At 53.3% G+C, this 27,814-nt stretch overlaps 1 protein-coding gene across 2 annotated transcripts in view; it reads left to right on the forward strand.

The window, feature by feature from the left end:
* The window catches only part of LOC140392184 (protocadherin-16-like), a 567,611-nt gene that overhangs the window by 378,780 nt on the left and 161,017 nt on the right, over positions 1-27,814 (forward strand). For both annotated transcript variants that reach the window (XM_072477567.1, XM_072477568.1), the window contains exons 7-10: positions 12,108-12,295; positions 16,907-17,003; positions 19,722-19,879; positions 22,220-23,063. In XM_072477567.1, coding sequence (XP_072333668.1) covers positions 12,108-12,295; positions 16,907-17,003; positions 19,722-19,879; positions 22,220-23,063 — 1,287 coding nt within the window. The remainder of the gene's footprint in view (positions 1-12,107; positions 12,296-16,906; positions 17,004-19,721; positions 19,880-22,219; positions 23,064-27,814) is intronic.

A 27,814-nucleotide genomic window follows, 5' to 3' on the forward strand; every position in this document is an offset into this window, starting at 1 on the left:
GGAGTGTAATGTGTGTGTGCGGCTGGGATGAGTGTGTGCGGGGAGTGCAGTGTGTGTGTGCGGCTTGGATGAGTGTGTGCGGGGAGTGCAGTGTGTGTGCGGCTGGGATGAGTGTGTGTGGGGAGTGTAATGTGTGTGTGCGGCTGGGATGAGTGTGTGTGGGGAGTGTAATGTGTGTGTGCGGCTGGGATGAGTGTGTGTGGGGAGTGTAATGTGTGTGTGCGGCTGGGATGAGTGTGTGGGGGGAGTGTAATGTGTGTATGCGGCAGGGGTGAGTGTGTGTGGGGTGTGTAATGTGTGTGTGCGGTTGGGATGAGTGTGTGTGGGGAGCGTAATGTGTGTGTGCGGCTGGGATGAGTGTGTGTGGGGAGTGTAATGTGTGTGTGCGGCTGGGATGAGTGTGTGTGGGGAGTGTAATGTGTGTGTGCGGCTGGGATGAGTGTGTGTGGGGAGTGTAATGTGTGTGTGCGGCTGGGATGAGTGTGTGTGGGGAGTGTAATGTGTATGTGTGGCTGGGATGAGTGTGTGTGGGGAGTGTAATGTGTGTGTGCAGCTGGGATGAGTGTGTGCGGGGAGTGCAGTGTGTGTGCGGCTGGGATGAGTGTGTGTGGGGAGTGTAATGTGTGTGTGCGGCTGGGATGAGTGTGTGTGGGGAGTGTAATGTGTATGTGTGGCTGGGATGAGTGTGTGTGGGGAGTGTAATGTGTGTGTGCAGCTGGGATGAGTGTGTGCGGGGAGTGCAGTGTGTGTGCGGCTGAGATGAGTTTGTGTGGGGAGTGTAATGTGTGTGTGTGGCTGGGATGAGTGTGTGTGGGGAGTGTAATGTGTGTGTGCGGCTGGGATGAGTGTGTGCGGGGAGTGCAGTGTGTGTGCGGCTGGGATGAGTGTGTGTGGGGAGTGTAATGTGTGTGTGTGGCTGGGATAAGTGTGTGTGGGGAGTGTAATGTGTGTGTGCGGCTGGGATGAGTGTGTGTGGGGAGTGTAATGTGTGTGTGTGGCTGGGATGAGTGTGTGTGGGGAGTGTAATGTGTGTGTGTGGCTGGGATGAGTGTGTGTGGGGAGTGCAATGTGTGTGTGTGGCTGGGATGAGTGTGTGTGGGGAGTGTAATGTGTGTGTGCGGCTGGGATGAGTGTGTGTGGGGAGTGTAATGTGTGTGTGTGGCTGGGATGAGTGAGTGTGGGGAGTATAATGTGTGTGTACGGCTGGGATGAGTGTGTGTGGGGAGTGTAATGTGTGTGTGCGGCTGGGATGAGTGTGTGTGGGGAGTGTAATGTGTATGTGTGGCTGGGATGAGTGTGTGTGGGGAGTGTAATGTGTGTGTGCGGCTGGGATGAGTGTGTGTGGGGAGCGTAATGTGTGTGTACGGCTGGGATGACTGTGTGTGGGGAGTGTAATGTGTGTGTACGGCTGGGATGAGTGTGTGTGGGGAGTGTAATGTGTGTGTGCGGCTGGGATGAGTGTGTGTGGGGGTGTAATGTGTATGTGTGGCTGGGATGAGTGTGTGTGGGGAGTGTAATGTGTGTGTGTGGGGAGTGTAATGTGTGTGTGCGGCTGGGATGAGTGTGTGTGGGGAGTGTAATGTGTGTGTACGGCTGGGATGAGTGTGTGTGGGGAGTGTAATGTGTGTGTGCGGCTGGGATGAGTGTGTGTGGGGAGTGTAATGTGTGTGTGCGGCTGGGATGAGTGTGTGTGGGGAGTGTAATGTGTGTGTGCCGCTGGGATGAGTGTGTGTGGGGAGTGTAATGTGTGTGTGCGGCTGGGATGAGTGTGTGTGGGGAGTGTAATGTGTGTGTGCGGCTGGGATGAGTGTGTGTGGGGAGTGTAATGTGTGTGTGCGGCTGGGATGAGTGTGTGTGGGGAGTGTAATGTGTGTGTGCGGCTGGGATGATTGTGTGTGGGGAATGTAATGTGTGTGTGCGGCTGGGATGAGTGTGTGTGGGGAGTGTAATGTGTGTGTGCGGCTGGGGTGAGTGTGTGTGGGGAGTGTAATGTGTGTGTGCGGCTGGGATGAGTGTGTGTGGGGAGTGTTATGTGTGTGTGCGGCTAGGATGAGTGTGTGTGGGGAGTGTTATGTGTGTGTACGGCTGGGATGAGTGTGTGTGGGGAGTGTAATGTGTGTGTGCGGCTGGGATGAGTGTGTGTGGGGAGTGTAATGTGTGTGTGGCTGGGATGAGTGTGTGTGGGGAGTGTAATGTGTGTGTGGCCGGGATGAGTGTGTGTGGGGAGTGTTATGTGTGTGTGCGGCTGGGATGAGTGTGTGTGGGGAGTGTTATGTGTGTGTGCGGCTGGGATGAGTGTGTGTGGGGAGTGTAATGTGTGTGTGCGGCTGGGATGAGTGTGTGTGGGGAGTGAAATGTGTGTGTGAGGCTGGGGTGAGTGTGTGTGGGGAGTGTAATGTGTGTGTGTGGCTGGGATGAGTGTGTGTGGGGAGTGTAATGTGTATGTGCGGCTGGGATGAGTGTGTGTGGGGAGTGTCATGTGTGTGTGCGGCTGGGATGAGTGTGTGTGGGGAGTGTAATGTGTGTGTGCGGCAGTGATGAGTGTGTGTGGGGAGTGTAATGTGTGTGTGAGGCTGGGGTGAGTGTGTGTGGGGAGTGTAATGTGTGTGTGTGGCTGGGATGAGTGTGTGTGGGGAGTGTAATGTGTGTGTGGCCGGGATGAGTGTATGTGGGGAGTGTAATGTGTGTGTGTGTGGCTGGGATGAGTGTGTGTGGGGAGTGTAATGTGTGTGTGCGGCTGGGATGAGTGTGTGTGGGGAGTGTAATGTGTGTGTGCGGCTGGGATGAGTGTGCACGGGGAGTGTAATGTGTGTGTGCGGCTGGGATGAGTGTGTGTGGGGAGTGTAATGTGTGTGTGCGGCTGGGATGAGTGTGTGTGGGGAGTGTAATGTGTGTGTGCGGCTGGGATGAGTGTGCACGGGGAGTGTAATGTGTCTGTGCGGCTGGGATGAGTGTGTGTGGGGAGTGTAATGTGTGTGTGCGGCTGGGATGAGTGTGTGTGGGGAGTGTAATGTGTGTGTGCGGCTGGGATGAGTGTGTGTGGGGAGTGTAATGTGTGTATGCGGCTGGGATGAGTGTGTGTGGGGAGTGCAATGTGTGTGTGCGGCTGGGATGAGTGTGTGTGGGGAGTGCAATGTGTGTGTGCGGCTGGGATGAGTGTGTGGGGGGAGTGTAATGTGTGTGTGCGGCTGGGATGAGTGTGTGTGGGGAATGTAATGTGTGTGTGCGGCTGGGATGAGTGTGCGGGGAGTGTAATGTGTTTGTGCGGCTGGGATGAGTGTGTGTGGGGAGTGTAATGTGTGTGTGCGGCTGGGATGAGTGTGTGTGGGGAGTGTAATGTGTGTGTGCGGCTGGGATGAGTGTGCGGGGAGTGTAATGTGTTTGTGCGGCTGGGATGAGTGTGTGTGGGGAGTGTAATGTGTGTGTGCGGCTGGGATGAGTGTGTGCGGGGAGTGTAATGTGTCTGTGCGGCTGGGATGAGTGTGTGTGGGGAGTGTAATGTGTGTGTGCGGCTGGGATGAGTGTGTGTGGGGAGTGTAATGTGTGTGTGCGGCTGGGATGAGTGTGTGTGGGGAGTGTAATGTGTGTATGCGGCTGGGATGAGTGTGTGTGGGGAGTGCAATGTGTGTGTGCGGCTGGGATGAGTGTGTGTGGGGAGTGCAATGTGTGTGTGCGGCTGGGATGAGTGTGTGGGGGGAGTGTAATGTGTGTGTGCGGCTGGGATGAGTGTGTGTGGGGAATGTAATGTGTGTGTGCGGCTGGGATGAGTGTGCGGGGAGTGTAATGTGTTTGTGCGGCTGGGATGAGTGTGTGTGGGGAGTGTAATGTGTGTGTGGCCGGGAAGAGTGTGTGTGGGGAGTGTTATGTGTGTGTGCGGCTGGGATGAGTGTGTGTGGGGAGTGTTATGTGTGTGTGCGGCTGGGATGAGTGTGTGTGGGGAGTGTAATGTGTGTGTGCGGCTGGGATGAGTGTGTGTGGGGAGTGTAATGTGTGTGTGAGGCTGGGGTGAGTGTGTGTGGGGAGTGTAATGTGTGTGTGTGGCTGGGATGAGTGTGTGTGGGGAGTGTAATGTGTGTGTGCGGCTGGGATGAGTGTGTGTGGGGAGTGTAATGTGTGTGTGCGGCTGGGATGAGTGTGTGTGGGGAGTGTAATGTGTGTGTGCGGCTGGAATGAGTGTGCACGGGGAGTGTAATGTGTGTGTGCGGCTGGGATGAGTGTGTGTGGGGAGTGTAATGTGTGTGTGCGGCTGGGATGAGTGTGTGTGGGGAGTGTAATGTGTGTGTGCGGCTGGGATGAGTGTGTGTGGGGAATGTAATGTGTGTGTGCGGCTGGGATGAGTGTGCGGGGAGTGTAATGTGTTTGTGCGGCTGGGATGAGTGTGTGTGGGGAGTGTAATGTGTGTGTGCGGCTGGGATGAGTGTGTGTGGGGAGTGTAATGTGTGTGTGCGGCTGGGATGAGTGTGCGGGGAGTGTAATGTGTTTGTGCGGCTGGGATGAGTGTGTGTGGGGAGTGTAATGTGTGTGTGGCCGGGATGAGTGTGTGTGGGGAGTGTTATGTGTGTGTGCGGCTGGGATGAGTGTGTGTGGGGAGGGTAATGTGTGTGTGCGGCTGGGATGAGTGTGTGTGGGGAGTGTAATGTGTGTGTGGCTGGGATGAGTGTGTGTGGGGAGTGTAATGTGTGTGTGGCCGGGAAGAGTGTGTGTGGGGAGTGTTATGTGTGTGTGCGGCTGGGATGAGTGTGTGTGGGGAGTGTTATGTGTGTGTGCGGCTGGGATGAGTGTGTGTGGGGAGTGTAATGTGTGTGTGCGGCTGGGATGAGTGTGTGTGGGGAGTGTAATGTGTGTGTGAGGCTGGGGTGAGTGTGTGTGGGGAGTGTAATGTGTGTGTGTGGCTGGGATGAGTGTGTGTGGGGAGTGTAATGTGTATGTGCGGCTGGGATGAGTGTGTGTGGGGAGTGTAATGTGTGTGTGCGGCTGTGATGAGTGTGTGTGGGGAGTGTAATGTGTGTGTGCGGCAGTGATGAGTGTGTGTGGGGAGTGTAATGTGTCAGTGAGGCTGGGGTGAGTGTGTGTGGGGAGTGTAATGTGTGTGTGGCCGGGATGAGTGTATGTGGGGAGTGTAATGTGTGTGTGTGTGGCTGGGATGAGTGTGTGTGGGGAGTGTAATGTGTGTGTGCGGCTGGGATGAGTGTGTGTGGGGAGTGTAATGTGTGTGTGCGGCTGGGATGAGTGTGCACGGGGAGTGTAATGTGTGTGTGCGGCTGGGATGAGTGTGTGTGGGGAGTGTAATGTGTGTGTGCGGCTGGGATGAGTGTGTGTGGGGAGTGTAATGTGTGTGTGCGGCTGGGATGAGTGTGCACGGGGAGTGTAATGTGTCTGTGCGGCTGGGATGAGTGTGTGTGGGGAGTGTAATGTGTGTGTGCGGCTGGGATGAGTGTGCACGGGGAGTGTAATGTGTGTGTGCGGCTGGGATGAGTGTGTGTGGGGAGTGTAATGTGTGTGTGCGGCTGGGATGAGTGTGTGTGGGGAGTGTAATGTGTGTATGCGGCTGGGATGAGTGTGTGTGGGGAGTGCAATGTGTGTGTGCGGCTGGGATGAGTGTGTGTGGGGAGTGTAATGTGTGTGTGCGGCTGGGATGAGTGTGTGTGGGAGTGTAATGTGTGTGTGAGGCTGGGGTGAGTGTGTGTGGGGAGTGTAATGTGTGTGTGGCCGGGATGAGTGTGTGTGGGGAGTGTAATGTGTGTGTGCGGCTGGGATGAGTGTGTGTGGGGAGTGTAATGTGTGTGTGCGGCTGGGATGAGTGTGTGTGGGGTGTGTAATGTGTGTGCGGCTGGGATGAGTGTGTGTGGGGAGTGTAATGTGTGTGTGCGGCTGGGATGAGTGTGTGTGGGGAGTGTAATGTGTGTGTGCGGCTGGGATGAGTGTGTGTGGGGAGTGCAATATGTGTGTGCGGCTGGGATGAGTGTGTGTGGGGAGTGTAATGTGTGTGTGCGGCTGGGATGAGTGTGTGTGGGGAATGTAATGTGTGTGTGCGGCTGGGATGAGTGTGCGGGGAGTGTAATGTGTTTGTGCGGCTGGGATGAGTGTGTGTGGGGAGTGTAATGTGTGTGTGCGGCTGGGATGAGTGTGTGTGGGGAGTGTAATGTGTGTGTGCGGCTGGGATGTGTGTGTGTGGGGAGTGTAATGTGTGTGTGCGGCTGGGATGAGTGTGTGTGGGGAGTGTAATGTGTGTGTGCGGCTGGGATGTGTGTGTGTGGGGAGTGTAATGTGTGTGTGCGGCTGGGATGAGTGTGTGTGGGGAGTGTAATGTGTGTGTGGCCGGGATGAGTGTGTGTGGGGAGTGTAATGTGTGTGTGCGGCTGGGATGTGTGTGTGTGGGGAGTGTAATGTGTGTGTGCGGCTGGGATGTGTGTGTGTGGGGAGTGTAATGTGTGTGTGTGGCCGGGATGAGTGTGTGTGGGGAGTGTAATGTGTGTGTGCGGCTGGGATGTGTGTGTGTGGGGAGTGTAATGTGTGTGTGCGGCTGGGATGTGTGTGTGTGGGGAGTGTAATGTGTGTGTGCGGCTGGGATGAGTGTGTGTGGGGAGTGTAATGTGTGTGTGGCCGGGATGAGTGTGTGTGGGGAGTGTAATGTGTGTGCGGCTGGGATGAGTGTGTGTGGGGAGTGTAATGTGTGTGCGGCTGGGATGAGTGTGTGTGTGGAGTGTAATGTGTGTGTGGCCGGGATGAGTGTGTGTGGGGAGTGTAATGTGTGTGCGGCTGGGATGAGTGTGTGTGGGGAGTGTAATGTGTGTGCGGCTGGGATGAGTGTGTTTGGGGAGTGTAATGTGTATGTGTGGCTGGGATGAGTGTGTGTGGGGAGTGTAATGTGTCTGTGCGGCTGGGATGAGTGTGCGGGGAGTGTAATGTGTTTGTGCGGCTGGGATGAGTGTGGGTGGGGAGTGTAATGTGTGTGTGCGGCTGGGATGAGTGTGTGTGGGGAGTGTAATGTGTGTGTGTGTCTGGGATGAGTGTGTGTGGGGAGTGTAATGTGTGTGTGTGTCTGGGATGAGTGTGTGTGGGGAGTGTAATGTGTGTGTGCGGCTGGGATGAGTGTGCATGGGGAGTGTAATGTGTGTGTGCAGCTGGGATGAGTGTGTGTGGGGAGTGTAATGTGTGTGTGCGGGGAGTGTAATGTGTGTGTGCGGCTGGGATGAGTGTGTGTGGGGAGTGTAATGTGTTTGTGCGGCTGGGATGAGTGTGTGTGGGGAGTGTAATGTGTGTGTGGCCGGGATGACTGTGTGTGGGGAGTGTAATGTGTGTGTGCGGCTGGGATGAGTGTGTGTGGGGAGTGTAATGTGTGTGTGCGGCTGGGATGAGTGTGTGTGGGGTGTGTAATGTGTGTGTGCGGCTGGGATGAGTGTGTGTGGGGAGTGTAATGTGTGTGTGCGGCTGGGATGAGTGTGTGGGGAGTGTAATGTGTGTGTGGCCGGGATGAGTGTGTGTGGGGAGTGTAATGTGTGTGTGCGGCTGGGATGAGTGTGTGTGGGGAGTTTAATGTGTGTGTGCGGCAGGGATGAGTGTGTGTGGGGAGTGTAATGTGTGTGTGCGGCTGGGATGAGTGTGTGTAGGGAGTGCAATGTGTGTGTGGCCGGGATGAGTGTGTGTGGGGAGTGTAATGTGTGCGGCTGGGATGAGTGTGTGTGGGGAGTGTAATGTGTGTGTGTGGCTGGGATGAGTGTGTGTGGGGAGTGTAATGTGTGTGTGTGGCTGGGATGAGTGTGTGTGGGGAGTGTAATGTGTGTGTGTGGCTGGGATGAGTGTGTGTGGGGAGTGTAATGTGTATGTGTGGCTGGGATGAGTGTGTGTGGGGAGTGTAATGTGTCTGTGTGGCTGGGATGAGTGTGCGGGGAGTGTAATGTGTTTGTGCGGCTTGGATGAGTGTGTGTGGGGAGTGTAATGTGTGTGTGCGGCTGGGATGAGTGTGTGTGGGGAGTGTAATGTGTGTGTGCGGCTGGGATGAGTGTGTGTGGGGAGTGTAATGTGTGTGTGCGGGGAGTGTAATGTGTGTGTGCGGCTGGGATGAGTGTGTGTGGGGAGTGTAATGTGTCTGTGCGGCTGGGATGAGTGTGCGGGAGTGTAATTTGTTTGTGCGGCTGGGATGAGTGTGTGTGGGGAGTGTAATGTGTGTGTGCGGCTGGGATGAGTGTGTGTGGGGAGTGTAATGTGTGTGTGCGGCTGGGATGAGTGTGTGTGGGGAGTGTAATGTGTGTGTGCGGCTGGGATGAGTGTGTGTGGGGAGTGTAATGTGTGTGTGCGGCCGGGATGAGTGTGTGTGGGGAGTGTAATGTGTGTGCGGCTGGGATGAGTGTGTGTGGGGAGTGTAATGTGTGTGCGGCTGGGATGAGTGTGTTTGGGGAGTGTAATGTGTATGTGTGGCTGGGATGAGTGTGTGTGGGGAGTGTAATGTGTCTGTGCGGCTGGGATGAGTGTGCGGGGAGTGTAATGTGTTTGTGCGGCTGGGATGAGTGTGGGTGGGGAGTGTAATGTGTGTGTGCGGGGAGTGTAATGTGTGTGTGCGGCTGGCATGAGTGTGTGTGGGGAGTGTAATGTGTTTGTGCGGCTGGGATGAGTGTGTGTGGGGAGTGTAATGTGTGTGTGGCCGGGATGACTGTGTGTGGGGAGTGTAATGTGTGTGTGCGGCTGGGATGAGTGTGTGTGGGGAGTGTAATGTGTGTGTGCGGCTGGGATGAGTGTGTGTGGGGTGTGTAATGTGTGTGTGCGGCTGGAATGAGTGTGTGTGGGGAGTGTAATGTGTGTGTGCGGCTGGGATGAGTGTGTGGGGAGTGTAATGTGTGTGTGGCCGGGATGAGTGTGTGTGGGGAGTGTAATGTGTGTGTGCGGCTGGGATGAGTGTGTGTGGGGAGTGTAATGTGTGTGTGCGGCTGGGATGAGTGTGTGTGGGGAGTGTAATGTGTGTGTGCGGCTGGGATGAGTGTGTGTAGGGAGTGCAATGTGTGTGTGGCCGGGATGAGTGTGTGTGGGGAGTGTAATGTGTGTGCGGCTGGGATGAGTGTGTGTGGGGAGTGTAATGTGTGTGTGTGGCTGGGATGAGTGTGTGTGGGGAGTGTAATGTGTGTGTGTGGCTGGGATGAGTGTGTGTGGGGAGTGTAATGTGTGTGTGTGGCTGGGATGAGTGTGTGTGGGGAGTGTAATGTGTGTGTGCGGCTGGGATGAGTGTGTGTGGGGAATGTAATGTGTTTGTGCGGCTTGGATGAGTGTGTGTGGGGAGTGTAATGTGTGTGTGCGGCTGGGATGAGTGTGTGTGGGGAGTGTAATGTGTGTGTGCGGCTGGGATGAGTGTGTGTGGGGAGTGTAATGTGTGTGTGCGGGGAGTGTAATGTGTGTGTGCGGCTGGGATGAGTGTGTGTGGGGAGTGTAATGTGTCTGTGCGGCTGGGATGAGTGTGCGGGAGTGTAATGTGTGTGTGTGGCTGGGATGAGTGTGTGTGGGGAGTGTAATGTGTGTGTGCGGCTGGGATGAGTGTGTGTGGGGAGTGTAATGTGTGTGTGCGGCTGGGATGAGTGTGTGTGGGGAGTGTAATGTGTGTGTGCGGCTGGGGTGAGTGTGTGTGGGGAGTGTAATGTGTGTGTGCGGCTGGGGTGAGTGTGTGTGGGGAGTGTAATGTGTGTGTGGCCGGGATGAGTGTGTGTGGGGTGTAATGTGTGTGTGCGGCTGGGATGAGTGTGTGTGGGGAATGTAATGTGTGTGTGCGGCTGGGATGAGTGTGTGTGGGGAGTGTAATGTGTGTGTGCGGCTGGGATGAGTGTGTGTGGGGAGTGTAATGTGTGTGTGCGGCTGGGATGAGTGTGTGTGGGGAGTGTAATGTGTGTGTGCGGCTGGGATGAGTGTGTGTGGGGAGTGTAATGTGGGTGTGCGGCTGGGATGAGTGTGTGTGGGGAGTGTAATGTGAGTGTGCGGCTGGGATGAGTGTGTGTGGGGAATGTAATGTGTGTGTGCGGCTGGGATGAGTGTGTGTGGGGAGTGTAATGTGTGTGTGCGGCTGGGATGAGTGTGTGTGGGGAGTGTAATGTGAGTGTGTGGCTGGGATGAGTGTGTGTGGGGAGTGTAATGTGTGTGTGCGGCTGGGATGAGTGTGTGTGGGGAGTGTAATGTGTGTGCGGCTGGGATGAGTGTGTGTGGGGAGTGTAATGTGTGTGTGCGGCTGGGATGAGTGTGTGTGGGGAGTGTAATGTGTGTGTGCGGCTGGGATGAGTGTGTGTGGGGAGTGGAATGTGTGTGCGCGGCTGGGTGAGTGTGTGTGGGGAGTGTAATGTGTCTGTGCGGCTGGGTGAGTGTGTGTGGGGAGTGTAATGTGTGTGTGCGGCTGGGATGAGTGTGTGTGGGGAGTGGAATGTGTGTGCGCGGCTGGGTGAGTGTGTGTGGGGAGTGTAATGTGTCTGTGCGGCTGGGTGAGTGTGTGTGGGGAGTGTAATGTGTCTGTGCGGCTGGGATGAGTGTGTGTGGGGAGTGTAATGTGTGTGTGCGGCTGGGTGAGTGTGTGTGGGGAGTGTAATGTGTGTGTGCGGCTGGGATGAGTGTGTGTGGGGAGTGTAATGTGTCTGTGCGGCTGGGTGAGTGTGCACGGGGAGTGTAATGTGTCTGTGCGGCTGCAGCTTGTCAGCCTCCCGAGTGTCGATCACGGACCCGGCCAATCCCGGCCCGTTTCTCACTGGAATCGATTGTGTTCCACCTGGCCGCGGTGCTAGCCCCTCCGCTGTCGCTGAATCGATTCAGGTATGGCACCAGATTTGCTGTCGCCGGAACTCCACAAATCCTGCGCTGGTGTTAATTTCCAGGGTCAGGTGCAGACTTGGTGGGCCGAATGGCACTGTAAATTCTATGTCTATGTCTATAAACCTCCAGGTGGTGGGGTTCCCAGGTATCTGCTGCTCTTGTCCTTCTAGATGGTAGTGGTCGTGGGTTTGGAAGGTGCTGTCTGAGGAACCTTGGTGAGTTACTGCAGTGAATCTTGTAGATGGTGCACACGGCTGCCACTGTGCGTCGGGGATGGAGGGAGTGAATGTTTGTGGAAGGGGAGCCAATCAGGCGGCTGCTTTGTCCTGGATGGTGTCGAGCTTCTTGAGTGTTGTTGGAGCTGCTCATCCAGGCAAGTGGAGAGTTTTCCATCACACTCCTGACTGGTGCCTTGTACGAAGAACAAAGAACAATGCAGCACAGGAACAGGCCCTTCGGCCCCTCCAGCGCCGACCATGGTACCTGCCTCAACTAAAACCATCTGCACTTTCATAGCCCATGGGCGCGATTCTGCGAACCCCGCGCCGGGTCGGCGGCGATTCTCCGAGGTGCACAGACTCGCCGCCATTTGTCCCGGCGTGTTTGACGCGGTGCCGGTCGCAGGGCCGCCGATTCTCCGGCCCGGCCACACGGAAAAAGCAGAGTCCCCCGGCGCCGTCCACACCTGGTCGCTGCCGACGGGAACGGCCTGTGGGGGTGGGGGCTCCGTCCCCTGGGGGGACTCCAATGGGGTCTGGCCCACGATCGGGGTCCACGAATCGGCGGGCTGGCATCTCCCCCCCCCCCCCCCCCCCCCCGGGCCTACTTTGTTGCATTGGGGCCGGCGCGTTGCGTAAAACCACTGCGCATGCGCGGGTTGGCGCGGTGCCCATTTGGCACTGGGAAGGGAGGCTGCAGCGGCGTGAACCACTCCAGCACCGTGCTGGCCCCTGTGGGGGACAGAGTCGGTCGTCCCCGCGCCCATTTTGCACCGTCGTTCACCATGGTGCGAACACTCTGTTTCCATTTCGGATAATCGCGCCCCATATCCATTCCCACCCTATTCATATATTTGTCTGGATGGTGGACAGGCTCTGGGGGGGTCAGGAGGTGAGTTACTCGCTGTAGGATTCCCAGCCTCTGACCTGCCCTGGTAGCCACAGTATTAATGTGGCTGGGTCCAGTTCAGTTTCTGATCAATGGTCACCCCCAGAATGTTGATTGTGGGGATTCAGCGATGGTGATGCCATCGAATGTCAAGGGGCGGTGGTTAGATCCTCTCTTGTAGGAGACGGTCATTGCCTGAAAGTTTCTTTGCATTCTGTTTCCAGGTGAGGTCAGTTCGAGGGTGACCTTTGACCGGGAAGTTCAGGCCAGTCACCAGGTTACAGTTCTGGTACAAGATGGTGGCACTCCTCCGCGGACTGTCACCGGATCCATCCATGTCATGGTGTTGGACGAGAATGACAATTCCCCGACCTTCCCCAACATGCCAGTGGGAAAGGAGCTTGTTGTTCAGGTAAGGGCAACGGTGAGGTCACAGGGTTCTTCCAGAATGGTCAGAGGTCAGAGAGCGCTAACTCCCCGCCTCTCCCTGTTTCTGTCTACACAGCGTTTTAATCTCAAAATCACACTGAGGATTGGAGTGGGGGGGGAGGGGGGGGGATGGGGTGCAGGGGGGAATGGGGGGCGGGTGGTGGGGTGATGGGGCGGGGGGATGGGGGAGTGCGGGCAGGGGGAGTGGGGGTGATGGGGGAGTGGGGGCGGGGTTGATGGGGGAAGTGGTGGCGGGGGGAGTGGGGATGGGGGCTGGGGTGATGGGGGACTGGGGCAGGGTGGTGGGGGGCGGGGGAGTGGGGGCAGGGGTGAGGGTGGAGGGGGGCGGGGCGTGGGGTGCAGGGGGAGTGGGGTGCGGGGGGGTGGGTTGCGGGGGGATGGGGGAGTGGGGGCACGGGAATGGGTTGCAGGGGAGGTGGGGGCGGGGGTGATGGGGTGCTGGGGGGGATGGGGGTGTGGGGGATGGGGTGCAGGGAGGATGGGGGAAGTGGGGGATGGGGTGCAGGGGGGATGTGGTGCAGGGGTGATGGGGGGTGCGGGGGATGGGGTGCAGGGGGGATGGGGGAAGTGGGGGCGTGGGGGATGGGGTGCAGGAGGGATGGGGTGCAGGGGGGATGGGGGAGTGGGGGTCCGGGGGATGTGGTGCGGGAGGGATGGGGCGAGTGGGGGCGCGGGGGATGGGGTGCTGAGGGGATGGGGTAGTGGGGGCATGGGGGGAGTGGGGGATGGGGTGCAGGGGGGAGTGGGAGTGCGGGGGATGGGGGGAGTGGGGGCGTGGGGGATGGGGTGCAGGGGGGATGGGGACATGGGGGTTGGGGTGCAGGGGGGATGGGGGAGTGGGGACGTGGGGGGTGGGGTGCAGGGGGGAGTGGGAGTGCGGGGGATGGGGGGAGTGGGGGCGTGGGGGATGGGGTGCAGGGAGGATGGGGACATGGGGGTTGGGGTGCAGGGGGGATGGGGGAGTGGGGGCACAGGGGATGGGGGGGAGTGGGGCGGGGGGGGGGGGGCACAAATTGGGTCTGTGTCTAGTGTTGGTTGAGGTGTCCCAGAGTTGGATGATCAGAGTGAAATGAGGAGTGAGGTGAGGTCCCTCTTTATCCGAGAATATCGAGGGGGCCAAAATAAATCAGGAGAAAACTTTGAGCGGGGCAGGAGTGTGAAACCGCTGTGTCGACACTTTCACAAATCCTTCATTTTTGGCAAAGTTGATGGAAAGTAAACAAACGGATTTGAATATACACAATCTGAAAATGCGGCTTGTCCAATGGGTTTGCACAGTTACTGAGCACAGCTGGGCTCAAAGACACCAGCCAACATTCTACATTCGTTCATCAAACCCGGAATCGGCCAATCTGAGCTTGATCCTTAACCCGGGAATATCACAGAAATGAACAATAATATTTGATTATACAAAATGCTGTCGGCCGTCATTGTGAACAAATATTTAAATGTCTCAGTTCACCAAATAAATATTCAGTTTTAAATTCAACTAATTACTGAAATATTTCAGATGATTGTTTTTTTAAACAATTGTGTCCGATCAAAACCTACTGGATCGTGAGGTTCAGAGTCACGGTAAAGTGAGACCGAGGGTGAGGGACCGAGGGTGAGTGAGAGACCGAGGGGAGGGAGAGACCGAGGGTCAGAGAGAGACTGAGGGGGAGGGTGGGACCGAGGGTGACGCAGAGGCCGAGGGTGAGGGAGAGACCGAGGGTGAGGGAGGGACCGAGGGTGAGTGAGAGACCGAGAAGAGGGAGAGACCGAGGGTCAGAGAGAGACTGAGGGGGAGGGTGGGACCGAGGGGGAGGGAGGGACCGAGGGTGAGTGAGAGACCGAGGGGAGGGAGAGACCGAGGGTCATAGAGAGACTGAGGGGAAGGGAGAGACTGAGGGTGAGGGAGGGACCGAGGGGAGGGAGAGACCGAGGGGGAGGGAGGGACCGAGGGTGAGGAAGAGACCGAGGGGGAGGGGGAGGGTGAGACCGAGGTTGAAGGGGGACTGAGGGTGAGGCAGAGGCAGACGAGAGGGAGAGACCGAGGGTGAGAGAGACCGAGGGTGAGGGAGGGACCGAGGGTGAGGGAGGGACCGAGGGTGAAGGACCGAGGGTGATGCAGAGGCCGAGGGTGAGGGAGAGACCGAGGGTGAGAGAGACCAAGGGGGAGGGACTGATGGTGAGGGAGAGACTGAGGGTGAGGGAGGGACCGAGAGTGAGAGAGGGACTGAGGGGGAGGGACCGAGGGGGAGGGGGAGACCGAGTGTGAGGGGGAGACCGAGTGTGAGGGGGAGACCGAGGGTGAGGGAGAGACCGAGTGTGAGGGAGAGACCGAGGGGGAGGGGGATACCGAGGGGGAGGGGGATACCGAAGGGGAGGGGGAGGGAGAGGGGAAGGAGAGACCGTGTGAGGGAGAGACGGAGGGGGAGCGACCGAGGGGGAGGGAGTGACCGAGGGTGAGGGAGAGACCGAGGGTGAGGGAGGGACCAGGGTGAGGTAGAGGCAGACTGGAGGGACAGACCGAGGGTGAGGGAGTGGCCGAGGGTGAGGGAGAGGCCGAGGGTGAGGGAGAGGCCGAGGGTGAGGGAGAGACCGAGGGTGAGGCAGAGGGGAGGGAGAGACTGAGGGTGAGGGAGGGACCGAGAGTGAAGGAGGGACTGAGGGTGTGGGAGGGACTGAGGGTGAGGGAGGGACCATAAGGTCATAAGACAGAGGAGAAAAAAGTAGGCAACTCGGCCCATCGAGTCTGCTCCGCCATTCACTCATGGCTGATATTTTCTCATTCCCATTCTCCTGCCTTCTCCCCATAACCCCGATCCCCTTATTAATCACGAACCTATCTATCTCTGTCTTAAAGACACTCAATGATTTGGCCTCCACAGCCTTCTGCGGCAAACAGTTCCACAGATTCACCACCCTCTGGCTGAAGAAATTCCTCCTCATCTCTGTTTTAAAGGATTGTCCCTTTAGTCTGAGATTGTGTCCTCTGCTTCTAGTTCTCCTACAAGTGGGAACATCCTCTCCACGTCCACTCTATCCAGGCCTCGCAGTATCCTGTAAGTTTCAATAAGATCCCCCCTCATCCTTCTAAACTCAAACGAGTTACATTGTATATGTTGTGTTGCCCTATTATGTATTTTCTTTTCTTCCCTTTTCTTCTCATGTACTTAATGATCTGTTGAGCTGCTCGCATGGCTTTGCTGAAATCCATGTAAACTGCATCAACTGCACTACCCTCATCCATTCACATGCTGAAAAAATTCAATCAAATTTGTTCGGTATGCCCTCCCTCTGACAAAGCCACGCTGACTATCCCTGTTCAAACCTCGCCTCGCCAAGTGGAGATAGATTCTCTCTTTCAGAATCTTCTCCAATTGTTTTCCCACCACTGACGTGAGACTCACTGGTCGGTAGTTCCCTGGCTTGTCTCTACGGCCTTTCTTAACTAGTGGAACCACATTAGCTGTTCTCCAGTCCTCTGGCTCCTCCCCCATGGCCAGAGAGGAATTAAAAACTTGGGTCAGAGCCTCTACAATCTCCCCCCTCACCTCCCACAGCATCCTGGGAAACAATTCAGCCGGACCTGGAGATTTGTCCACTTTTAAGCCTCCAACACCTCCTCACTCCCTGTGGCAATTTGCCCAATAACCTCACTGTCTCTCTCCCCGAGTTCCATACCAACCTCCTCATTCTCTTGGGTGAAGACAGATGTGAAATATTTGTTCATCACACTCCCAATGTCCTCTGACTCCATCCACAGATTCCCCCTTGGTCCCGAGTGGGCCCTACTCTTTCCCTAGTTATCCTCTTCCCATTGATATTCTGATAGAATATCTTGGGATTTTGCCTTCTTTTACCAGCCAGAGCTTTCTAATATCCTTTCTTTGCTCTCCTCATTGCTTTCTTAAACTCCATCCTGCACTTTCCGCACTCCACTAATGCCTCTGTTGACTTGCTCCCTTTCTATTTATTAAAAGCCTCTCTCTTCCTTCTCACGTATCCTGAATATCTGTGTCATCAATGTTCTCTGGGTGTGTTACTCCTTCCTATTACCCCACAGGGAACATGTTGCACCTGCACCCTCCCCATTTCCTTATGAACGCCCCCCCCCCCCCCACAGCTCTTCTGTAGATTTCCCCACAAGTAACTGTTCCCAATCTACCTTGACCAGATCCTGCCTTATTTTGTTAAATCAGCTCTCCCTCAACCAAAACATTTTTTTCAACGTGTCTATTTCTTTGTCCAGAACAAATTTCAATTGTACTATGTTGTGATCGCTATCACTAAAATGCCCCCCCACCAACACACCAACCACCTGTCGGGCTTCATTCCCCAGAATTAGGTCCAGCACGGCACCGTCCTTTGTTGGACCCTCCACATGTTGAACTAAAAAGTTCTCCTGTATATATTTTAAAAACCTCACTCCATTTAAGCCCTTAACACAATGACTATCCCAGTTAATGTTGGTAAAGTTGAAATCACAAAATATAATTACCCTATTATTATTTATGTAAGCCTACTTGTGAGAATAAAAATGATTGTTCTCTCCAGCTCCATCAATCTGTTTTTTATGTGCATGCAGGTTTTTGAAGGAAGTCCGTCGGGAAGTGTGGTGACGAGTCTCCAGGCGCAGGATCCAGACGAGGGGGAGAATGGGACTGTCGTTTACTCTCTCTCGGGTAAGATGGGGTGAACGGGAAAAACAGGAAATGAAGTCAGGACAAAATGTGTCAGGTGGAGTTTAATACGGAGAGTGAGGCTATTCACGATATGTGGCAGGTACATTAATCCTGTCAGATCCTAAACGGCATGAAAGCTGGAAAGTGGAAAGAAGCAGAAATCAGTGAAACGTCATGAGGTTGATGGGAAATACAGATGTGTTTAAATGATTAATATTTGTCTTCGTGGGCATGAGTAACAAGGTATCGTTTTAAATTTAAGTTTCATTTATAATCCTGCGGTTGAGTTTTAAGGAAACTTCTTTTTAGATTCACTTTAAAAGATGCTTCATTTTAATGAAGTTTTGTGACCACAAGACACAGGAGCAGGAGTCGGCCATTCGGCCCTTCGAGGCTGCTCCACCTTTCAGAACAATTATGACTAATCCAAAATGATAATTCTCAACAGGGTAGCACAGTGGTTAGCACTGCTGCCTCACAGCGCAGGGCCCCAGGTTCGATTCCGGCTTGGGTCACTGTCTGTGCGGAGTCTGCACCGTGTCTGCGTGGGTTTCCTCCGGGAGCTCCGGTTTCCTCCCCCAGTCCAAAGATGAGCAGGTTTGATGGTGTTTTGGGTCGTCGGGGAGTGGGCCTGGGTGGGGTGCTCTTTCCGAGGGTCGGTGGAGACTCGTTGGGCCGAATGGACTCCGACTGCACTATTGGAATTCTATGGAAGTCCACTTTCCCACCTTACCCCCAAAACCCTTGTTTCCCTTACTGGTTAAACATCTGTCTACCTCAGCCTTGAACCCAGCCTCTGCCACTGTAAAGGATCCCAGAGATTCACTGCTCTCTGAGAGAAGAAATTCCTCCTCATCTCTGTCTGAAATGGGCAACCCCCCCCTTACTCTGTGATTCTGCCCTCGGGTCAGAGACCCTCCCTCAGGAGGAAACAAACTTGTTCTCACCTGGGGCGAAATTCTCCCCCAACGGCGGGATGCCCGCCGACTGGCGCCAAAGCCGGCGCAGATCAGACGGGCATCGCACCGGCAAAAAGGTGCGGAAGTCTCCGCATCTTTGGCGGCCTAGCCCCAACATTGAGGGGTTAGGCCGACGCCGGAGGGATTTCCGCCCCGCCAGCTGGCGGAAATGGCGTTTGTTGCCCCGCCAGCTGGCGCGGAAATGCGGCGCATGCGCGGGAGCGTCAGCAGCTGCTGTCAGTTTCCCAGCGCATGCGCGGGAGCGTCAGCGGCCGCTGTCAGTTTCCCGCGCATGCGCAGTGGGGAGAGTCTCTTCCGCCTCCGCCATGGTGGAGACCGTGGCGGAGGCGGAAGGGAAAGAATGCCCCCACGGCACAGGCCCGCCCGCGGATCGGTGGGCCCCGATCGCGGGCCAGGCCACCGTGGGGGCACCCCCCGGGGTCAGATCGCCCCGCGCCCCACCCCCCAGGACCCCGGAGCCCGCCAACGCCGCCTGGTCCCGCCGGTAAATACCAGGTTTGATTTACGTCGGCGGGACAGGCAATTCCTGGGCGGGACTTCGGCCCATCCGGGCCGGAGAATCCAGCGGGGGGTCCCGCCAACCGGCGCGGCCGGATTCCCGCCCCCGCCCAATCTCCGGGAGCGGAGACTTCGGCGGGGGCGGGGGTGGGATTCACGGCGGCCAACGGTACCAGAGGGATCACAAGGGAATAGAAATCAGTTTTTGTTCATTTGGTGAAGATGCTCCGAAGGTGAAAGGAGCAGTTTTCTCTCTCTCTCTAGCTGGACATACCAGCAGAATACTGAGGAAAATTAATGCAAGAATCTTAAATGAGTTACTCGAAGATAGAGTCAACTCTCTATAGTGAGAGAGAACTTCAGGGAGAAAGTCCCAAATGCTTAACTCCAGAAACAAGAACAGGAACTTGGAGCAGATCCCGTTCAGTAGAGTTAAGAGTGCGGAGCAGAGGCTCCAAGTTAAATGACAAGGTTGAAATTGCAGACTGAGAATAACATCAGCCTGTGAGAAGCCAGAGATTTAAGGAGACCCAGAGTTTGGTGACTCCTAGTCTGTGAAGTTGTGGAGTTCTGTTGGCTGAATATCAGAGAGTGAATGCTCAGGCTGATGCTACGGAGGGAGGAACATCAGAATGAGAGTTTGAAACCGGGGGTGGATCCCTGTAGAAGGTCTCGTTTGGGGAAAGATTCCAAAGCAAGAGTGACCATTGGAACCTCACGTGAAAGTTGCACTTCACAGTGTCGGTAAATGAAATAGTGACGAGCCGTCAAGTGACAGTTGTCACCCGGAGTAGATGCTGTGGACCTCCCATCAACTCCTCCCAGACACTTGTCACCACTGAGTAAGACTTGTTGATTCGCTTTATTTTTATTGGTAAGGATAATAAATTGTTACAGAGTCAAAGAATAGACAGAATTAAGCTACAAATCTCCCATGATGTAATAATAATAATCACTTATTGACACAAGTAGGCTTCAATGAAATTACTGTGAATAGCCCCTCGTCGCCACATTCCGGCTCCTGTTCGGGGAGGCCGGTACGGGAATTGAACCCGCGCTGCTGGCAATTGAATGACACCAGAGAGTTGAAGGGCCGAATGGCCTCCTATCGTTTCAATGTTGCCGTAAAGGAATTGCAATGTTCTCGTTTTCCTTTCTGGAAAGCGAGCTGGAAGTTGACTGTCACCCAATCTACACAATCCGACAAACTCCATGTCCGTCTCTCTCTCTCTCTCTCTAGGATCCTGGACCCAGCAGTTCTCTCTGCACCCGACCACTGGGAAACTGCGTACAGCCTCCGTGCTGTCCAGACTGGAGAGGCAGGAGTACGAGTTCACAGTGCTGGCCAGCGACCGGGGCCTCCCTTCTCAGACCACACCCCTTGCTGTTCGTGTTCAGGTAAATAAACGTTGTCCAACTGAAGAGAGTATGAATTGTCAATGATTTTACAGACCCTCAGCAAAACACTGCGACCAACCCTACAATCAACTCAGAATGACAGGATGAGGATTACGGCATGATTTGGTAGAAATGGAACAGATTCCCGTATCGGGCGTGTCAGTTGGGTGTTTCATAAAACCATAATCCCATACGACCATAAGCCATAGGAGCAGAATTAGGCCACTCGGCCCATCGAGTCTGCTCCGCCATTCAATCATGGCTGATATTTTCTCATCCCCATTCTCCTGCCTTCTCCCCATAACCCCTGATCCCCTTATTGATCAAGGACCTATCTATCTCTGTCTTAAAGACACTCAGTGAATTGGCCTCCACAGATTCACCGCCCTCTGGCTGAATAAATTCCTCCTCATCTCTGTTTTAAAGGATCGTCCCTTCAGTCTGAGATTGTGTCCTCTGGTTCTAGTTTCTCCTACAAGTGGAAACATCCTCTCCACGTCCACTCTATCCAGGCCTCTCAGTATCCTGTAAGTTTCAATAAGATCCCCCCTCATCCTTCTCAACTCCAACGAGTACAGACCCAGAGTCCTCACCCGTTTCCCATGGGACTCTGCTTAATTTCTGGGCCTTGCCGAGGAACACCCCATCGAGCCTGCACTTCACCTACTTGCCAGTAGAGGAAATGGCGCCCTGATCTCTGGATCCCCACTACGGCCTCTGGACTCCCCAACGCCCCAACTTACCAATGAGCCCTTGTAATAATAATAATAATCTTTATTGTCACAAGTAGGCTTACATTAACACTGCAATGAAGTTACTGTGAAAAGCCCCTAGTCGCCACATTCCGGCGCCTGTTCGGGGAGGCTGTTACGGGGGGTTGATGTTACTATCCCACTAGAAGTTCCCAGAATGGAACCCTGACTCTTAACTTTTTCTCTTTTTTTTAGAAAACATAGAGGAACAGAGTCACAGGATAACTAATTAACTTTCAACAACAACAAATTATGAAACAAATTTATGAAAAAATTGAGTATAATTCTCCTTTATAAATGTACACTGAAATACAAGGCTAGCACAGCTTACACATTATATGTTACGCTATAATGTTCTCAATAAGCACACAGTCCCTTTAACCCCAGGCTGACTGTGGTCAGACAACACCACACTCTGAAACCAGTGGGAGATGCAATCGATCTTCCCTAGGTTTTTCCTCAAAGTCCCCCCACGAATGATTCCAAACTCAACTCTCAAAAGAAAAGCACTTTTAAAATCTTCTTTCACACAATGCTTTCCCTCAGCTGTTTTAACAAGGATCCAGCTCATAGTTTTCCAACTCTCCTGTCAGTATTTCTTTGTCTTGAATTTCCACATGCCAAACTTCTGCACAAAGCTTTGACGTGTCCAATGCTCAGGTTGATGCTGGGTGATCTGTTTCTATGTTTATTCACCTTTTTTGTTTGTTGTATATAATTGAGTGGCTCACTCGGACATTTCAGGAGCAGTTAAGAGTCAACTACATTGCTGTGGGTTTGGAGTCACATGTAATCCAGACCGGGTAAGGATGACAGATTTTCTTCCCTAAAGGACATTAGTGAACCAGATGGGTTTTTACAAGAATCCAGTAGTTTCCTGGTCATCATTACTGTTAAGTAGCTTTTATTATTTCTGTTTTATTTAATTAACCAAATTTAAATGCCCCCAGCTACTGTGGTGTGATCTGAACTCATGTCTCTCGATCATAAACCCAGCCCATTGGCATGGCCACTGTCCCACCCTCCCCATGGTCTCCCCCACCTTACATCTGTCATCTCAACCAGGGTTGTGACTGCGTTTGAACTCCTCCAATTCCAGCCTCATACGGGTTTCAATCAGTCCAGCACTGGCCTCCGGCCCAAACTCTAAAATCCCCTTCCTAAACCTTTCTGTCTCTCGACCTCGCTTCCTTCCTTCAGAACACCCCGAACCCTCTTTGACAAAGGTGCTGGACCTCTGACATATTAGATGGCCGAGTTTTAGAATTTGATTTGCTCATTGCTACTGTGAATTGTTTTATGTTTAAAATGTGATTTAAATAGAAATTGGGCTGCAAAATGTCCTGAGAGGGACACCTGTTTTCCAGAACTATCTGCCTTCCTTGCTTGTTTTCCTTTGCCAGAGATTTATCCTCTGCCAGAGATTTCAATCCCACTTTTATTTAGAATTTGAGTGAACAGCTGGAACACAGAATCTGTCCGTCATCGCACCCCATCAGCATATCATTCTAATCCGCTCCCCTGAAGTGTTTATCCAGCTTCCCTGTGTTTAGATCCTCTTTCAAATTGCTTTTCTTTAACCCATTAGGTGCTGAGCTCCCCCAGCAGTTTCCCCCAATCTGGCAGCAACACAGTCACGTTCCGATCGATTGAAGGAATGGCCCCAGGATCTCGGATTGGTTCAGTTGCTTCCAAAGATCGACTGGCACGAGCAGATGGCCAGGTGACCTACACTCTGGTTGGGGGGACGGATCTGGATGGCCGTTTGGTGGTGAATAGATTGACAGGTGACATTTACCTGGCCCAGGAACTGGATTATGAATTGGGCTCACATTACCAGCTGGAGGTTGCAGTTGATGACCTGAGCACAGGTTTTCCTCACAGCACAATCACCATCGTAGAGATTGATATCGAAGATCGCAATGAATATGCGCCACACTTTGCTGAGGATCCCATCACGGTTGTTATCAGTGAGAATACAGAGATTGGAGCCTCTGTTCACACCTTTCATGCAGCTGATAAAGACGGAAGTGGCCCCAACAGTGAGGTTCGGTACTCGCTCCTCCAACACACTCCCCCAGGGACCTTCCTCCACATTGACCCAATCACAGGGATACTGACAGTGGGAGCACCCATTGACCGTGAGCTGAATCCATTCTTCCTCCTCGTGGTACAAGCTGTGGACCAAGCTCTTAACAGCTCCCAACGCAAATCCTCAGCAGTAACCGTTCGTGTCTTTGTAACTGATGAAAATGATAACAGCCCCCATTTCCTTTCCCCGTCTGTGCTCAGTGTGATAGAGAATCAGCCCATTGGCACAGTTATCTCCTACGTTGTTGCCGAAGATGTTGATCTGGGAGAGAACGGCCGACTCAGTTACCAAATAAAATCCAGCTCTGGAGGCACCAGGTTCCGGCTCGATGCAAACACAGGTATTGAGGGACACTCAATAATATCAATGCAATGATTACCTAATTAGCTCTAATTAATGCACTCCTAAATACATGGGGCGGGATTCTCCCAACGGGAGTCTAAGTGCCGACGTCGGAGTAAAAACCGGAGTGTTTTACTCCGGCGTCGACACCCGTTCCCAGACCCCTATTCTCCCCCCTCCGTGGGGCTAGCAGGGGCGTTGCACGATCTACGGGGGCGCGGCCTCGGCTCGGCGTCAGAGACCCGGCACCTTGGGTCCCGCGCATGCGCATTGGGCCGGCGGCAACGAGGCATGCTCGGTGGCCGTCCTCCCCCAGGCCGCCCCGCACAAACATGGCGGATGGATCCAGGCACACCGGCGGAAGAAAGGAGGCCCGCCGATCGGTTGGTCCCGATCGCGTGCCAGGCCACTCCGGAGGCCCCCCCCGGGAATGGAGCACCCCTCGGACCCCACAGGCCGCCCCCCAAGCCTTCGCGATGAGTACCCGCCGGCAGCGTGGCCGCTCGGCCCATCCGGGCCGGAGAATGGCCGCTTGCTGTTTGCGATTCGCGCGCCGCTGGTTTCGGGGGGTTGGGAGAATCACGTGCGGGGGTCGGGGCGGCGTGGCACGATTCGTGCGGTAACTGGTGAATCTCCCACCCGGAGGGGGGGGGGGAGAGAATACCGCCCCCTATTCCTGCATAACCTCCCACGGTGACGACTGGAAACTTTAGGAACATTAGATTCTTAGTATTGGACAATTAAAGATTAAAACCTGGGTTAGAGTGTGTTTGCCGGGGTCATGTTTTTTGTAAAACATGCCTTGGGGTGCTTTAAGCAGCCAGAAGGTGAAATTGTGTTTTTCAGTCTGGGCTAATGGACTGGTGAGGTCCCTGGGGAGTTAATGTGCTTTGTAGCTTCCAGAGATACTGGGCGGGATTCTCCGACCCACCGCCGGGTTGGAGAATCGCCGGGGGGGGGGGGGGCGTGAAACCCGCCCCGCCGCTCCGACGCCGGCTGACGAATTCTCCAGCGCCGTTTTTTTGGCGGGGCGGAGGTCATGTTGCGCCAGTCGGGGGCCGCTGGCTGTGGCCCCCCCCGGCGATTCTCTGGGTCCCTATGGGCCGAGCGATGCCCATTTTCGGCCAGTCCTGCCGAATGAAATACACAAGGTCCATACCGGCGGGACCTGGTTCTCAGGACAGCCTGCAGAGTCCTTGGGGGGGCACGGGGGGATCCTACCATTGGGGGGGGGGGTGGGGGGCACGGTAGCTTGGCCCACGATCAGGGCCCACTGATCTGTGGGCGGGCCTGTGCCGTGGGGGCGGTCTTTCCCTCCGCGCCGGCCTCTGTAAAGCTCTGCCATGGCCGGACGGAGAAGAAACCCCCTGCGCATGCGGCAGAACACGCTGCCGCTCCCGTGCTCCCGCGCATGCGCAACTCACGCCGGCCAGCGGAGGTCCTTCGGCGCCGGTTGCCGTGGCGCCAACCACTCCAGCGCTGGCCTAGCCCCCGGAGGATTCCGCAACCTCCGGGCGGCCCGATGCCGGAGTGCTTCACGCCGCTCCTCGGTGGCCCTTTGGGGGAGAATCCCGGCCAATTTGTTTTTCTGCTTGGAGAGATGAGGATTTGCTGGGTGGAGCCAAGGAATGCAGAGAGACATTTTGAAAAGCTATAAAATGGAGTTTTTGAGAAGCATTTGGGAGAGAGAGGAGTTGAATCTGCCTGACACAGAGTCCACAATTTTCCAACAGTAAGATAGTTATAAAAGAGTAAAATGTAAAGCAGAGAAGATTTGTCCGGGGTCAAGGAGAAGCTGAAATGTGCCAGGTGAACCAGATTTTTGAAGGTATTCAGCCAGAGTCTGAAGGGGTTATAACATGAGTCCAAATCAGTTCTGTGATGGAGGTATTACTCTGTGCCATGCTGAATTTTAAGATAGATTGAGAGCTGTTTGTTTATTTTCTTGTTGTTTAATCGGAAATAGATTAGTATTGTTTAAGAGATAATTGTAAGCTGTTCTTTTCGGGGGCAAAATTAAAAATGTTAATATTACATTCATAATAACATTTTGTTTGAAAAATAACCAAGCCAGAATTAAATTACAAATAATACAGTTAGAAAAGCAGGAAACAAATAAACAGAAAGAAATAGAAGTGAAGAAATTGGAAATGAAGGAAAAGGAGAGAACGGCAGTGACAGAGGAAAAGGAAACAGCGAGGGCTTTTCAAAGGGAAATGGAAAGGAGGGAGCTTGAGAAATAGAAAAATTAGCAAATGATGAAAGGGATGAGGAAAGAGAGAGAATTTGAACTTTGGAAACTGCAACGAGAACATCAACGGAAAATGTTGGAGTAAGGCAGAGACTGATGAAAGTTTAGAGGAAGAACAAATACTTCCTGGACCACAGCTTAGTCGGGATATGTTTAAATATATTCAGGCATTGCCAAAATGTGATGAGAAAGATGTGGAAATGGCTAAACAATTGAATTGGCCGAAGACCGTGTGGGTAGTGTTGGTTCAAACACAGTTGGCAGGCAGCGTTAGTGAAGTGTTTGCCTCACTATCAGAGGAGGTATCTGGGGATTATGATGAGGTGAAGAAAGTCAATTTTCATATGAACCAGTGCCAGAGGCCGTAGACAAAAGTTTAGAAATCAAAGGAAAGAACGAGACAGATATAGAATTCAAAAGAATTAAACAAAATAATTTTGATCAATGGATAAGAGCTTTAAAAATAGACCAAACATATGATGCTCTTAGAGAAAAAATTGTTTTGAAGGAATTTAAAGATTCACTTCCCGCAGTAATGGGAACTCATGTGGAAGAGTATAGGGCCAACGTGTTCAATCAAGAAAAAGGATGGGACCAACCAATCCAGTGAACCCTGGATATGGAGGGATACACAGCATTGAATCAGGACAAAAAGGGAGGCTTATGGAAAATATTGAGGGTTCAAAACAGCAGAAGCCTTAGAGGCATATAGATTGTGCAAGAGGGAACTTAAAAAGGAAATTATAGGAGCAGAAAGGGGACATGAAAGGATACTGGCAGATAAAATAAAGGAAAATCCTAAATTGTTTTACAAGTACATTAAGGGTAAAAGGATAACTAGGGAAAGAGTAGGGCCCATTAAGGACCTCAGTGGGTAATGTGTGTGTGGAGCCGGGGGATGTAGGTAGGGTTCTAAATGAGTACTCGGTGTTCACTAGTGACGGTGTGGGTGTAGAAATCAGGGAGAAGGACTGTGATAAAATTAAAGAGGTTAACATAGACAGAGAGGCAGGGTTAAAAGTAGACAAATGTCCAGGGCCAGATGAAATGTATCCCAGACGACTGAGTGAGGCAAGGGGGGAAATAGCAGGAGCGCTGGCAATTTCTCTCTGGCCACAGGAGAGGTGCCGGAGGATTGGAGGATAGCCAATGTGGTACCATTATTCAAGAAGGGAGGAAGGGATAAACCAGGAAACTACAGGCCGGTCAGTCTAACCTCAGTCAGAATTGGAAGCAATTCTGAGAGACAGAATTAATCTGCATTTGGAGAGGCAGTGATTAATCAGGAACAGTCAGCATGGTTTTGTTTCGGGGAGGTCATGTGGAGGTCATGACTGACCAACTTGATTGAATTTTTCAAACAGGTGACCAGGTGTGTAGATGAGAACAATGTGTTTGATGTAGTCTACTTGGACTTCAGCAAGGCTTTTGATAGGGTTCCACAGGGGAGGCTGGTAGCAAAGGTGAGATTGAAGGGGATTGGGAGCAGAGTATGAAATTGGATTGAGGATTGGCTGACTGACAGAAAGCAGAGTGTCGGGATAAATGGGACCTTCTCTGGCTGGCGACTGTAACTAGCGGGGTGCCGCAGGGCTCAGCCCTCGGACCTCAACTGTTTACAATCTAGAGAAATAATCTGCAAGCAGGGTCGGAGTGTAATATCGCAAAATTTGCAGTTGATACTAAAATAGGTAGGAAAGCAGGCAGTGAAGAGGAGATAAAGATTTTACAGACAGATATAGATAGACTAGGAGAATGGGCCAAAATCTGGCAGATGGAGTTTAATGTGGATAAATGTGAGGTTATCCATTTTGGTCCAAAACACAGAGAGGCAAATTATTATCTAAATGGAAATCCGATTCAAAAAATGTCTGGACAGAGGGTGTAATGATATGTTTATATGTAGACAAGTAAAGGGTTAATTATTACATCTCAGTGTAACACAACCACTAGAGGGCACCTCTAGTTCCCACTATAAATATGAGAACCCAGAGGATCTTGGGTACTTCTAACCAGGAGTTTCTAGACAGTAGAGTGTAAGAGAGATAGATCACAGCATAGTTAATATTAGATATAAGAACATAAGAACTAGGAGCAGGAGTCGGCCATCTGGCCCCTCAAGCCTGCTCCACCATTCAGTGAGATCATGGCTGATCTTTTGTGGACTCAGCTCCACTTTCCGGCCCGAACACCATAACCCTTAATCCCTTTATTCTTCAAAAAACTATCTATCTTTATCTTAAAAACATTTAATGAAGGAGCCTCTACTGCTTCACTGGGCAAGGAATTCCATAGATTCACAACCCTTTGGGTGAAGAAGTTCCTCCTAAACTCAGTCCTAAATCTACTTCCCCTTATTTTGAGGCTATGCCCCCTAGTTCTGCTTTCACCCGCCAGTGGAAACAACCTGCCCGCATCTATCCTATCTATTCCCTTCATAATCTTATATGTTTCTATAAGATTCCCCCTGATCCTTCTAAATTCCAACGAGTACAGTC

This window comes from Scyliorhinus torazame, chromosome 15 (assembly GCF_047496885.1).
Source record: "Scyliorhinus torazame isolate Kashiwa2021f chromosome 15, sScyTor2.1, whole genome shotgun sequence".
Taxonomy (NCBI): domain Eukaryota; kingdom Metazoa; phylum Chordata; class Chondrichthyes; order Carcharhiniformes; family Scyliorhinidae; genus Scyliorhinus; species Scyliorhinus torazame.